The sequence below is a fragment of the Drosophila sechellia genome, chromosome 3L (genome assembly GCF_004382195.2).
Source record: "Drosophila sechellia strain sech25 chromosome 3L, ASM438219v1, whole genome shotgun sequence".
Taxonomy (NCBI): domain Eukaryota; kingdom Metazoa; phylum Arthropoda; class Insecta; order Diptera; family Drosophilidae; genus Drosophila; species Drosophila sechellia.
In genome coordinates, this window is record NC_045951.1 from 10,858,595 (window position 1) to 10,872,555 (window position 13,961).

The window sequence follows — 13,961 nt, forward strand, 5'->3', positions numbered from 1 at the left end:
ACCAGAGCATCGCGTAGCCGTTACGTTTTCGCGCACATCTGGCAGCACTGTGTGGTTGCGGCACAAGCTAAGTTGTGGCATGCACACTCGCTAAAATCCCAAGCGCGTGGCGTACAACAAAAAGTAGCAATTCGGAGCTATCGCAGTGGCGAGTTATCGGCACATCTCTAACAAACCCAGCAAGCCGGTGGTTGCGCGCGACTTCGTCCCGCTTAAAAAAAAAATTGAATAGACGGGGATATTGATTCAAAAAAGTGCTGCTGATCAAGTGAGTACCCATTTCGGGGCAGCAGCTCCAACTGTTCTCGCTGCTCCAAATCGGCTGTCAGCAGCTGCGGATCAACTGCACCACTCAATCCTGGCGAGCTTTTCTGTGCGCGTGTGTGTGTGTGTGCAGGATATGCTGCCTATATCCTTGTGTATCCTTTTAGTCTGGCTGGCGCCGCGTGTTTTTCGCGTGGGTGTGCTCAAAAAGTGTGTATGTCAGTGCCCAAAATGATTGCCAAATACTTTTTTCGAACCAAACACACAATCCAAAAGACCGAAACAAAGCAACGAATGCAAAATGTTCGAATAGAAAAATCAATAAGCTAGCCAATCGATTGGTTGGCGGGTCCAAAGGCGGGGAGGTGGCCAAGTGGCTGGAAAAAGTGTGCTCCAGCTTCCAGGTCGTATGATCTTTTACGCCATAGAGAAATATAGCAAAATTTATTGTTTTTGCCAAGTACAGTTACATTTTAAATTTTGCAAAACAGTTTGACAGTCACTGTTTTCGTGTGCAGCTGTTTTCGAGTCTCTGTTGTGGTTGTTATTGTTGCTTCGCAGCTGCAGCCACACCAAAAACAACAAGAACAACAGAAACACCGAACGGAAGGTGAAAAGAGCGAGAGGATGCGCACTCTCCCGCTCTCTTGTCTCTTCTGGCAGCTTCCAGACACTCCCCTCGCCATCATGCTGCCCACTTTCTCCGCCTCTCTTCGTCTCTCTCCTTAATTTCCCCACAACAAAATCCATCTTTTGTTGTCTTTGTCTTACCTTACCATGTAAAACGTATTAAAATGGAAAGAATATGAAATTCCAGTGACTCACGAGCTGGCTTCGAAAAATGAAGCCTAACTTAAGGCGTCACTTGCATCCTTAAATTTTGTTGGAAATTCATTTAGTGACACAACATATTCCAGTTTCCAAAAGTTTTTACCTATAAGTTGACTTACAACGATTTCTGTTTATCATTTTAAAGATGACCTCTTTGCAAGAATCAAAATGTTGTTTATATTGTACTTCCGCTATAAACTTATCAAAATTATTTATAAAAATTTTTGGGTAAATCCACTTTTTGTTATCATGATACACTGCTTTGCAAAGCTAAAAAATCCTGTAGAATGAAATTAACTGCTCTTTTGAAAATGCAAATTAGAATACCTTCGTTTATAGCCAAGTCGCACTGTGATGAGCAAAGTACTGAGGGTAGGAGAAAAACTCCGGCATCTTGTTGTGTACAGTTTTTGCGTCTGGGAACTAAATTTAACCAGCGAAATAGAGCAGCTTTCCGATAAGCATTTTAACTTTAAAATAGCCCAACGACAAAGCAGCAAAATTCCCAAAAATCTGTGTATACGCATGCTGCAGAATTTCGAAAAAAAAAACATTTCGTTTTTCGTAATTTCCGAATATCAGATCTTTGCGCTTACGTCAAGCAAAGCAATTATACATTTTTTCTCAGCACAACGTGATATCACGACGTGTATTTCGTTTCGGATTGCTCTGGGTCATGAATGAGTTTTGGGTTCAAAGTGGGCGGTGGGTGGCAGCAACCCCGCAAGGTCATAGCGAGTACACACTCGCCGCCGCACGGAGTGATTTCGATTCAGTGCATCTTTCGGTCGGATGGCCATTGGTCGAGTGACTCTCAAACTGCAGTTATGAATTTGAGTTTAGATATTATATGAAATGATGACCTATTTTTAACGAGATTCTATATCTAAATATATCTAAATATCTTCAGAAGTATAAATAAACTTATTCTAGCTACTTTCTTTGATTTAATTATCATAAGTAAGTTATGCCCAATTAAACTGTATAAATAGTTTAAAACAACTGCTTAGCTTTCAATATTATGTATTTTCGAGTGGCTTTCCCAGCCTATTAATACTAAAAAATAGTAATTCAATCGATTTCAGGCAGTTCCCAGAAATATTCAATAGCCATATTTGCCGGTTGCCAAGTGCCCAAAAAAAATGTATTGAATGGGAGTGGAATTTCTATAGGCACACTGCACAAACATATGTATGTATGTATGTACATACATATATGTTCATACATATGTGAAATTCGATGAAGCGTTTTTTTTTTATATTTTTTTTGTGCACACGTTTTGAATATCAGCCGACAAACTCGTGATTCCATTTTCGGATCGCGTGTGATGGAAAAAACCCAATAAAAACAACTCAGCTTCACAGTTTAAACTCTTTTATGAATGCCAAGAAGTTCGAGTGGAAAGAATGAAAGAAGGAGAGCAATAGGTAAAAATTTGCCAAACGAGCTTCGCACTCACATTTGTTTACTTCCAGAACTTGTACAGTCACACGTGCCAGAAACGTTGGCACAAGTACAGTGGTCGCTCTATAATAACGACAGCTAAAAACTTAAAATAAATAAACTTAATGTGTGTGAAGAAAGCACGAAGTTTGAAATAGAAGTCTGCTTAAAGTATGTTTAGATAATTAAATATTATTAATTAAACAATTAAACGCGAATTCTTCAGCCATTATATTATATTGATAAATTATAATGTTTTATCATTGGAATATCTTATGTGCAACGAATGCTTTTTAAGTTATTAATGGCTCTTGTACTTCCTGGAGCTCTAATTTCTCACACATGCACCAGTCAGCGTCGTGTGTTTTTGGGTTATTGCAGGTATTCGTTAATTACCAGAGTGCATCCCCTTTCACACCTGAGCGCATTTCCAATTGGATTGGGCTGCGTCCATTGAATGGGAAACGAGCTGATCCATGCACTGTGGTTTTTTATGCGTTTTGTTTGGCAGAAATTCGAAATGATGGCCTATCTTCACCAAATTTGGTTTGTGTTACTCTTTTCTTCCCCCAAGATAATTCACAAAGTTTCAAGTGATTTGGTCAGCTTTCATATATCTGCCATATAAACGATCTGGCCGATATGCCATAAAAATATTTACCTTACCAAAAAAAAAAAAATGTTGTATCTATATTTAATTATATTATATTAGCATCATATTTAGCATCAAGAATATCTGAATTAAAATCATTCACATTCATTAAATGCGTTGACTTTGCTCCGCAAATCGGGCAACATTGGCAAGAGTTACATCCTGTTAATATGTTTAAGACTTTACCGTCTATTAGTGTCATTTGACCGACATATTTTACAAATATTTTAATTTTGTTTATTTTATGCAAATATATGTGCAGATTACAAATCTGGGTATCCAAGTCTTCTTTTTCTGCTAATATAAGCTCTCGAGTTTTCTTAATAAATTCAATTTTTAAAGGACAACAAAACCGTATAGATTGTGGCGATCTGTTGATCCAAATTATTTTTTTTTCATTGTCTACTAATTTTAATGGCACTAGTCTTTTCATAAACTAGTTTTGGTCGACCAACTTTGTTTGGAGTTTTCCAATCAAAGGACTTAACTTTTTTATTTATCAATGAAATACAACATTCATTTAAATTATTCTGACCAATCCTCAGAGCGACTATTGTTGCTCCAAATGTCTAGCAGCTCTGCATGCCCAAACAAGTATTCATCTACAAAAACGTAATTTTTTCAAAAAGGAACAAAAAGGTGCATATGAAACTAGTTGTATAATATAATACACATGCTAGTTAATAACTTGCCGTTAAAATTCTTTTGAAGTGGTTTGCCATACAAAAGTTATATTCCACGAAACACAGCTACATTTGTTAAGTTGACTGTAAAAAAGGTACATAAACAAAACACGATACAACTACACAAAAACATATAACATACACAAAAATTTTACTGAACTACAAATCTACATACCTGGCCTACTGTTTTCCATGACACCACCTTAAACTTTTTAATTATCTGAGGAAATATTAACCACAAATGTTGCAAAATTATTTGCCGCCAATTTTGTCTTACGCATGCTATCGACAATCACCTGTCTTTGAGAGGTGGACAATAAGCCAGTGTTGCATAAAAAAGTAAAAATCGACTTTTTTATCTAATTAGACTATCCTAAATATAAAGAAACTATAAATTTTTTTATTCCGTTAACAAAATTTTTTGACTTTCTGCCAAAAAAAACACATAAAAAACCAGTGTGCCATGGGCACAGTTTGACACTCACTGGACTGGAGTGGGTGGCGTTAATTTGAAACGAGTTAGCCCGGATTTTTGTAACGGTGGTGCGACCTTGAACTTGCGGCAGCAACCACCCCAAAACTGAAAACGTGGGCCCACTGGCTGGCGGCTTCGGGAAAAACAACAAGTGGGACTCACTGAGCGTGCAGAAAATGTCCGCTTTGAGCCGCGATAATTCGCCCTGTCCGTCGGTTATTTCAACTCATCCGTCCTTGGAATAGTGCGGCAAATTAAATCAATATTAAAGGCAGTTTACTGCTTGCAGAGCCAGTTGCAATTGCAGTTGGTAGGCGGCAATGTCAAGGTCGCCAGTGATGCGTCCGGTGCATTCGTGCAACCAAAAGAAGTGCACATAATCGGTATAAATTGATAAATTGGCACAAGTTTCTATTGGAAAATAATGGAAGAAGTATAATATTGGAAATATTGGAATATAAATATTCCACAGTTAAAGAAATCAAGCGATTTGAACGTTCAAATTCATAAGTAACTTCATTATCTGCAGAAAATTGAAAAGTGCGCTGTGCGAATTTCACCATCGAATGTAAAGCTAAAAAAGCTCCATACTTTTAGACATCTTTATAGTTGCTTTAATTCTAGAGTTTTAAAAGTAGCTTCTATATAAGAAAAGATTTACCATTTCATCATGCTTGCTAGTTGTTTCAAGTGCACTAGACCTGTGCCAGCTGTTGTTGTTTTGCAATTGGCATTCAATCCATTTTAATTCCATTTCCATGTCATGTAATGGCAGTAGAATCCAACCGCCTTCCAGCCACCCACTGCCCCCTGATTCCTTCTATCTGTTCGGCCTTAACGGTTCATTCCAATTACTGCCAGGCAATAACCGTAATTATCCAATGGGCTAAAATGGATTTACTGCCATTGGATGGAAAATTGAAAAGGCGCGCGTTCAAATGATTTAAATTTATGAAATTTAAGAACTAATTCCATTGGTTTTGTTAGTCTTGTGCAAAAGTAATCGTACAAATTTGTATTAACCAATAAAATCACTATAAATTTCCATCTGCGCCTCTGTTCAATCGATTCCACTTATTTCACAATCAACAAAAATTTATTTGCATTTGCAGTGCCCGGCAAACTATGCACAATTGCGTGTTTGCGTATTTATAGCACAAAAGTTCAAAATACGCCGCTAAATTGGAGTGGTGATTACCACAAACCCATGATTGTTTCCTAACCATTTCCATTGTGGGAATGGAAATGTGCACCCGGTGGGTGGTGCTGGGTGGTGGGAGTTTGGGGCTAAAGCGATGACAAAGCACGCAAATATGGAAATTTCGCAACGAAGCGTCGGCATTAAGCGCTGCGACCTTGCCAAGACGCGGTGTCAGCCTTTGTCCTGGTTACTAAACTCAACCCGCTGACCTCTAGCACCACCCACCAGAAACCACCCAGCACCCACCGCCTTTTTGCTCTTGTGGGTGGGTTTTCTTGAGGTTTTCTTTGTTTATTTGCCTTGGTCAAATGTGGGTCTTGGTGTGGGTCTTGGCAAGTGGGAAAGGAATATGCTATTTTCTTGTGTTTAGTCCACAGTTTCTTAAGGACCCCATAGGTCATAGTTAAAAAGTTTACGATGTGTTTGGCACATGTGTAAATATTCACGTGGTTAATAAAAAGCACATATAGTTTCTTTCCCATCTAAAACAAATTTTCCTATATTCCTATGCTTGCTAATAGTAAAACATATATATTAAAACCATCTTAAATATTAAAATCCTTTAGGATTTTATACACTGTAGTGTATTTAAAACAGAAAGTTACATCAGCAAATTACGCAGTCATCTTTATTGCAAACAATGAAAGCGAATTGTTTGCTGCATTTGCATTTGATGACAACAATCTGGACAATAATAACAATAACAATTACAATTTCAATTGCGAATTTTCATTTGAAAAGATCGAACCACGCGGTTCTAGTTGTATCTGGAAAAACCAAATGAATGAAAACTAGAAACACACAAAACAATTGAATTTCAATTGAAAAACTCAACGAATGGCTGTGTGCTGGATTTTACTGGTTTAAAAGTATCTAAAAGTTAAACATATCGAAAGGTATTGAAAATGTTTGGAAATGTAATTGATTTTAGGTACCAAATTTCAGCAGATGAAACTGGATTTCGTTTTGAATTTTTGGGATTGCATCAGTTATTTTACTCAAATCGTTATGTGTGCTTAGTCGAGTAGGTTTAGTTTTTGGCTAGCGGGTTGCTAAAGTTAAAAAACAAGTGCTACTGAATTTTCCTTTTAAGTGCAATAAATATTTTTCGCTTATTTGCAGACATGGTGAATAATTCTCTATGGTTGAAACAACTGTGCTACCCCAAACGTCAGGTAAGAATAACTCCATCTAATTTGTTTGGAATATTAATTTAGAAATATATTTGTTTTACAGTTTACCAACTCGACACCTCTTAACTCCTACTCAACATAACAAGAAACTTATTATAATTAATTATTAACAAACCAACACACAACAACACTATCCACTTACTCCACGACATCAACAGCATTTTCGTTAAATCTCTGAACGAAAACACAACAATTGCTAGAGGAGATAGCCCGGAAGTTAAACTGGACAACAAGTGGAGTTAGTTTGGAGTGTGGAATACCTGTGAATACTTTCCAACATTGAGCATCGAATTCCAGCGGCAGCAGGAATTTGTCAGGAGAAGGATTTTAATTTGGATTATTGTTCGTTTCGTTTCGTTTCGGTGTTTCGTCCAGGATTTGTAGGATTTTATTTATTTATTGCCTAATTTATGTTAGAGCTGATCCTCATATCAGCTTAACAGATAGAGGCTCCAAACCGAAGGGTTTAGTCAGAGAGAGGAGTGTTTATAGTGCAGGGTAATTAGTCACCTAAGTATCGCATCTTCGCAGTTCCAAGCGGCGAGTTGTTGCCCCATTTTCATTATGAAAATAACGACAATGAAGTTTAAGCGCAAATATGGCTGTTTAGAGAATATTTGAAAAGAATTTCTCACTTATTAATCAATTTGGATTTTTGTTTCGACCCTCATTTGTTACGTAGTCTTGTATTTTATAAGTTCCAAACGATTGTTTTGCACAACTCAAGTCATCCACACCCAGTTAAATCCGCACCATCCAGTAAAATACATTTTGAGTTCAGTTTCTCGAGTAGCAAGAGGAGTAATCAGTATTTAGTTAGAGTTGAGAGAGTTTAGTGGCTTGAGCCGAAGGGTTTTGAATAACATTGAACACCGAACCACATTGTCGGCATCATGGAGAGCTTTGCGCCGGAATTACTATGGATGGTAGTCATCGGCTTCCTAATCGCCTTTGTCCTCGCCTTTGGCATCGGTGCCAACGACGTGGCCAACTCATTTGGCACCAGTGTCGGCTCCGGAGTTCTGACCATCCGGCAGGCATGCGTGCTGGCCACAATTTGCGAAATTTCGGGCGCCGTATTGATTGGTAAGAAAATAAATGCAAAATATTATAATTAAACTATAATAATCCTTATTCGTACAGGCTACAAGGTATCGGACACGATGCGGAAGGGAATCCTGGAAGTTGGCCTATACGAGGGCGCCGAGGAGGTACTAATGCTGGGCTGCGTGGCCGCTTTGGCCAGTAGCGCCGTTTGGCTGCTGGTGGCCACCTTTTTGAAGCTGCCCATTTCGGGAACGCACAGTATCGTTGGCTCCACCATTGGATTTTCGCTAGTGGCGCGCGGCGTTCAGGGCTTGAAGTGGTCTACTTTGGGAACAATCGTCGGATCGTGGTTCATCTCACCGGTGCTGAGTGGAGTTGTGAGCATCCTGCTCTTCCTGGCCATTCGTCGCTTCATCCTACGTGCCCAGGAGCCGCTCAAGGCCGGATTCCGATCGCTGCCAATCTTCTATGGTGTGACGTTCTTCATCAACGTTATCAGCGTGGTGTTGGACGGGCCCAAGCTGCTCTACATGGACAACATACCCACTTGGATAGCACTGACCGCTAGTTTTGGTCTATCTTTGCTGGTGGCATTGCTTACGCAGTTGGTAGTGGTGCCTCTGCAGCGGCGCAAGATTGCCAAGCGACTGCGGGCCGAGAATCCTGTCAAGTTTAATTTCGAGGACTCCGTGGGTGAGTTATTTAGTGATAAGTGTGCTCTACGTACAGCGAATGTCGATTCTTATGTAGATATACATAAAAAGTGGGTTTTTCTCGTAAAAATAACATAATATACACACACACAAACATCTATTTCAGTCTATTCAGTTTATAATTTCGTATATATAGTGCTCATCAAAAATATGCTTCATTTGTTGTTTAAACAACCTCGAATTAACAATCGCAAGTAATCAAACAATAATGTAGAAGAATATTTGCTTAAGCAAAACGCGTCTGAAACATCTTTCAACGATTTTGCTATAAATACTCCGGTTTCATCCAGACTACGTGCAATAGTCACGCCAAGCACAGCTACATATAATCCAAGATGCGATCGCAGATAACTATCTTCCTCGCCATCGCGGCTTTCGTTTCGACTGTCTGGGTAGCGTCTGCCCAGACGCCCCCTGATCCTGCTACTCCTCCTGCCACTCCTCCGGCTACTCCTCCTGCCACTCCTCCGGCCACTCCTCCGGCCACTCCTCCGGCCACTCCTCCGGCCACTCCTCCGGCCACTGATCCAACTACTCCCGCTACTCCCCCGGCATCCGATAGCAGCACCACCGCTCCCACCACCCCCACCACCCCCACCAAGAAACCAATTGGGAAGAAGAAGACCACTGTCCACCACAAAAGAAGGATCCACAAGGCGGGCAGACGCCGCACGATCCGCCACTCACATGGAGGCAAGAACAGCGACCGCAAGAAGAGATCCCGACGACACTAAAGTAGAAACCCAATCGCGAATCCCCCAGGCATAACAGATTTGGCCAGACATGTCTTGACTTTTGCTCCCGTGCTCTTCATTTCCTATTATTCTTATTTTTATATTATACCCCCAAGATTAAATGACGCATTGATATTCTCAAAAGAATACCTTTTTTTTGATGCCTAAATTATCGCATAGTGAAAGGAAATTTATGCATACTAGTTTTTGAACATATGTATATAGTATATTCTCGATCTGAATCACTACTAGTCGAAGCTAGACGGACATGTCCGTCTGTCCGTCCGTCCGACTGTCGTATAAACCTCGAGATATTGTGAACTTCAACTGATTTTGATTGATGGATGAAGATTCTAGTCATTCCAAAGATTGAAATGCCCACCGCGACAAAGTGTCGCTTCTAACGGGTATCTGATAGTCGAGGCACTTGGCTTAATGGTTATTGCCTTGCCTTTTTCCTACAAACTATAGTGTCTGCCATTAACTTAATTTTTTGACTTTTTCTGGACTAAAATAGTCAAGCATCAAAAAATATTTGAATGAAGTATTGTTAGTTGAAATAAATAAGATGAAAAGATCAAATTATATTATATAATTATATATATAATTAATTATATATAATATAATATATATATCATATATATATATAATTATATATAACGGGTATACGGGTTAAGATATTTTAAAAAATTAATGTATGAACCTTAGCTTGCATTTAAGTAATTCTACTTTTAAATAACAAAATCTTGAAACTCTTTTTATAAAATAAGCATTTAATTTCTTAATAATATGATAACAACATAATAATAGTAAAGTAGCAGTTGGTTTAAAACGGTTCTTGTGGGTCGTTCTAGTAGATTTTCAGGGTCTGCGGTGTTCGAAATGAGGTGTCCTTCTTAGTCCCGACGCGATCGGTTCTTCCTCTTCCCTTCATGTGAGTGGCGGATCGTGCGGCGTCTGATCGGCTTGTAGGTTTTCTTCTTGTAGTGGATAACGGTCTTCGGCTTCTCACTTGGTTTCTTGGTGGGGGGAGCCACGGTGGTGGGTGCGGTGGTGCTGCTATCGGATGCCGAGGGAGTAGCGGGAGTAGTTGGATCAGTGGCCGGCGGAGTGGCCGGAGGGGTGGCCGGAGGAGTGGCCGGAGGAGTGGCCGGAGGAGTGGCAGGAGGAGTGGCCGGAGGAGTGGCAGGAGGAGTAGCAGGATCAGGGGGCGTCTGGGCAGACGCTACCCAGACAGTCGAAACGAAAGCCGCGATGGCGAGGAAGATAGTTATCTGCGAACGCATCTCTAATGGATTCTTTAGGTGTTGTGCCTAATGTGCTCTTGTTTAGCTGAAGCCTTAGTATTTATAGGCAAATTAGTGGAAGATGTTTCTTTGTTTGCGCAAGCTAACAGTTTATTTGTGCGTGCTAAGTCGCAATTCGCCATGTCATTTGGAAGTTTTTTGAATCTAGGTTATTTATACAAAGGTTGTAGCTAACTTCTGTAGGCTTTTCATAAAATATTATAAACCTTGTTTCACATGCGACTTAAAATTGAACCAAATAATGAGGCCTTTGTTCTTCGAACAAATGTTTGGCTGATAATAATATCAATTTTGAATTCTTCCAGAATCTTCCCCGTCGGGAAGTCCCAAGAAGCAGCGTCGTCCACTGTCGCTGGTCAGCGAAGGAAAGTCACTGCCTGCCATCGCAGAAATAACCGAGCTGGTCTCGTTGAGCGACAACTCGCCGAGGACCTTTAAGTTGGCTCCATTCGGACTGGCGGCCAAGAACAACAACGCGCTTGGAGAGGAGTACAAGATCGATCCGCAGCTGATCAAAAAGGCGGAGGACCTGCTAGGCAAGGCTAGCCTGGACAACACGGATCTCACGATCACCAGTCTGAATTTTATCGACGAGCAGCAGCAACAACAGCAGCAGCAGCAAAATGGACGCAAGTTGCAGGAGTGCTTTAAGCGGATGCAGTCGCCCAAGGAGGAGCAGAAGGTACTACCAGTGCTAGCTGGCTAATTTGATTGCTTTGCCTAATCTCCATTCCTTTCCATTCACAGAGCAAGACGAACCCCATTGGCACGGACTTGGAAACCGTGTCTACCAAAGCCACCAATAACAACCTTCAAGTGGTGGAGAGCGGCGGCAGCCTTGATCTTATGATCAGTTCCACTTTATCGCCCAATTCCAGCAAGGTTCCTCTGATCGAGAGCAAGGAAGCACTGAATGAGCAGGAGGAGGAGCTGAAACGAACGACGGCCGGTGGACGAAGAACCAGTGGCGCGGAGGAGACTCCGGAGATTTCCATGCTCTTCTCGTTTCTGCAGATCCTGACAGCCACATTCGGCAGTTTTGCGCACGGCGGCAATGATGTGAGCAACGCCATCGGCCCACTGATTGCCCTCTATATGATCTATCGCGAGGGATCGGTTATGCAGCAGGCCGAGAGTCCCATCTATATTCTAATCTACGGCGGCATCGGCATCTCTGTGGGTCTCTGGCTGTGGGGACGACGAGTCATCGAGACCATTGGCAATGACCTTACGAAAATTACCTCATCGACGTGAGTGTTCATTTCCTAATTTCTTATATCCTTTCACAATTAAAACCTTAACTTCAATTCTTTTTCAGTGGCTTTACTATTGAAGTCGGAGCTGCCATCACCGTACTGCTGGCCAGCAAAGTTGGCCTGCCCATTTCGACTACTCACTGCAAGGTCGGTTCGGTGGTTTTCGTGGGTCATGTGAGTGCATCGGGTCGCAAGAAGAGTCAGCCGAAGGATCAGAGCGATAAGGAGGCCCAAAACGAAGTTGCGCCCACGGAGGACGGCAGTGTCGATTGGCATCTTTTCCGGAACATTGCCTATGCCTGGATCGTAACGGTGCCGGTAACGGCGCTCCTCAGCGCCGGAATCATGTACGTGCTGTGTGCCATCGCCGTGGACGACATGGGTGGGGCCTAGAGATGGAACAGAGATTGCCATTCAATTATTAATTGTAATTGCAAAACCAAAATAATGTTTCGTAATTGTACAAGTTGAAAAACACAAAACTTAATATTAAACACGCAAAAGGAAACTCAAGAAAAAGTGGTAAAATCTTAACTAAATTACTCGCCTAACTAAAGCATTGTATTTAGCTCATAGAACGTCTCTGAGTCTAACTGATATTAATATTATTTAATATGTCTGTACGCCAAGCAAGTCGTGATTTGATTTTATATCTATTACACCTCGATTAGTTTATACCCGAACTTCACATTACTTAAAATGCATTTGAGACTCATTTGTAAAGTTGATCCCAACCACTCAAGTTATTTTACACCAATTAATAGATCAGAGCAAAACACTTGAATAAAATACAAACTATGTAAGACCAAATTTTATTTTATATTCTCTTATTTTCGTGTCAATTCAAATTGCTGTCTTTATTTACAATTGGTACACTTGGTTCCCAGTTCGGTTCGTAACTATTCAAAACCTTATGTGTAAGGCTCTCCAGTCCGATTTAAATTAACATTCCATTGAGAGCCAGTTCGTAAAGTATTTCACTATGTAGTTATACGGAAAATAAATACGAAGTTATGACACAGAAAAATCTTTTATTTCAATACTTTAAATAACCACCAACATACATCCTTTTCCCTAAAAAATTAGTATTTTAAAAATAAATGGTCTATATTTTAGTGAGCCTCTGTATTAATAGCCTAGTTTTACAGTGCGAAAATGTGGTATTGATCTTTGTTTAAACAACCCAAATTTACTAAGCGGCTGTTTGCTGTTTGCTTTGGGAAAACAAGTCTGAGATCTACCATTGATTTGGCTATATATACGCCAGCTTCGCCCAGAAAGAAGCACATCTGTCATAGCAGTCTAAAACATTGTTAAAGATGCGATTCCAGCTAACTATCTTCCTCGCCATCGCGGCTTTCGTTTCGACTGTCTGGGTAGCGTCTGCCCAGACGCCCCCTGATCCTGCTACTCCTCCTGCCACTCCTCCGGCTACTCCTCCTGCCACTCCTCCGGCCACTCCTCCGGCCACTCCTCCGGCCACCCCTCCGGCCACTCCGCCGGCCACTGATCCAACTACTCCCGCTACTCCCTCGCCATCCGATAGCAGCACCACCGCACCCACCACCGTGGCTCCCCCCACCAAGAAACCAAGTGAGAAGCCGAAGACCGTTATCCACTACAAGAAGAAAACCTACAAGCCGATCAGACGCCGCACGATCCGCCACTCACATGAAGGGAAGAGGAAGAACCGATCCCGCCGGGATTAAGAAGGACATCTCGTTTTGAACACCGCAGGCCAAGTAGATCGAACGACCCACACGCAACTTGTTAATCCTAATGTTACTTTGCTCTTATTAAGTTTGCAATATATAAATTAAAAACATATTTAAAATTTTGTAAAAAAATTATTGGGTTTGGTTTTTTAAAAACTATGTTTAATTTTTGAAATAAGCATGAATCCCAAATAAAATCCATGCAGAAAATAAAGCTAACTTATGGATTATACTTAGAGGATTATTTAGTACTTTAGTAATATGCGGTGGACTAATAGTTATAGTTCAATAGTTATTATTTATTATTGTCATAAGCTTGCACTTTAGCACACTGGCTTTCGAGAAATATATGCTTATGTTTAACATGGCGGATGAGTAATATTATTTCTTATTGCTTGTATATTTCGAATAAAACTTTTTTTAGTCATCTTTTCATTGGATCGGTGA

General features: G+C 40.7%; 4 protein-coding genes across 4 annotated transcripts; 3 read left to right on the forward strand and 1 right to left on the reverse strand.

The window, feature by feature from the left end:
* Nucleotides 1-162: 162 nt before the first annotated feature.
* Nucleotides 163-12,826, forward strand: LOC6605235 (sodium-dependent phosphate transporter 1-B). Its single transcript, XM_002030037.2, has 7 exons — nt 163-268; nt 6,672-6,724; nt 6,786-7,828; nt 7,886-8,482; nt 10,849-11,225; nt 11,291-11,793; nt 11,862-12,826. Exons 3-7 carry the CDS (start codon nt 7,636-7,638, stop codon nt 12,190-12,192), a joined length of 2,001 nt encoding a protein of 666 aa, XP_002030073.2. The 5' UTR covers nt 163-268; nt 6,672-6,724; nt 6,786-7,635; the 3' UTR covers nt 12,193-12,826.
* LOC116801172 (gibberellin-regulated protein 14-like) lies at nt 8,793-9,383 on the forward strand. The gene has a single exon (XM_032719222.1). It carries the CDS (start codon nt 8,838-8,840, stop codon nt 9,234-9,236), a length of 399 nt encoding a protein of 132 aa, XP_032575113.1. The 5' UTR covers nt 8,793-8,837; the 3' UTR covers nt 9,237-9,383.
* On the reverse strand, nt 9,975-10,565 carry LOC116801173 (gibberellin-regulated protein 14-like). The gene has a single exon (XM_032719223.1). It carries the CDS (start codon nt 10,520-10,522, stop codon nt 10,133-10,135), a length of 390 nt encoding a protein of 129 aa, XP_032575114.1. The 5' UTR covers nt 10,523-10,565; the 3' UTR covers nt 9,975-10,132.
* A 259-nt stretch (nt 12,827-13,085) lies between the features above and the next one.
* On the forward strand, nt 13,086-13,626 carry LOC6605236 (platelet glycoprotein Ib alpha chain). The gene has a single exon (XM_002030038.2). It carries the CDS (start codon nt 13,119-13,121, stop codon nt 13,506-13,508), a length of 390 nt encoding a protein of 129 aa, XP_002030074.2. The 5' UTR covers nt 13,086-13,118; the 3' UTR covers nt 13,509-13,626.
* Nucleotides 13,627-13,961: the final 335 nt, after the last annotated feature.

What these genes read in the sequence shown, in the direction of transcription:
- LOC6605235 (XM_002030037.2), top strand. Translation starts at nt 7,636, where the DNA reads ATGGAGAGCTTTGCGCCGGAATTACTATGGATGGTAGTCATCGGCTTC. An exon ending in TTCGGGCGCCGTATTGATTG is followed by an intron (nt 7,829 to 7,885) that starts GTAAGAAAATAA and finishes TTATTCGTACAG; the next exon opens with GCTACAAGGTATCGGACACG. An exon ending in CGCCCAAGGAGGAGCAGAAG is followed by an intron (nt 11,226 to 11,290) that starts GTACTACCAGTG and finishes TTCCATTCACAG; the next exon opens with AGCAAGACGAACCCCATTGG.
- LOC116801172 (XM_032719222.1), top strand. Translation starts at nt 8,838, where the DNA reads ATGCGATCGCAGATAACTATCTTCCTCGCCATCGCGGCTTTCGTTTCG.
- LOC116801173 (XM_032719223.1), bottom strand. Translation starts at nt 10,522, where the DNA reads ATGCGTTCGCAGATAACTATCTTCCTCGCCATCGCGGCTTTCGTTTCG.
- LOC6605236 (XM_002030038.2), top strand. Translation starts at nt 13,119, where the DNA reads ATGCGATTCCAGCTAACTATCTTCCTCGCCATCGCGGCTTTCGTTTCG.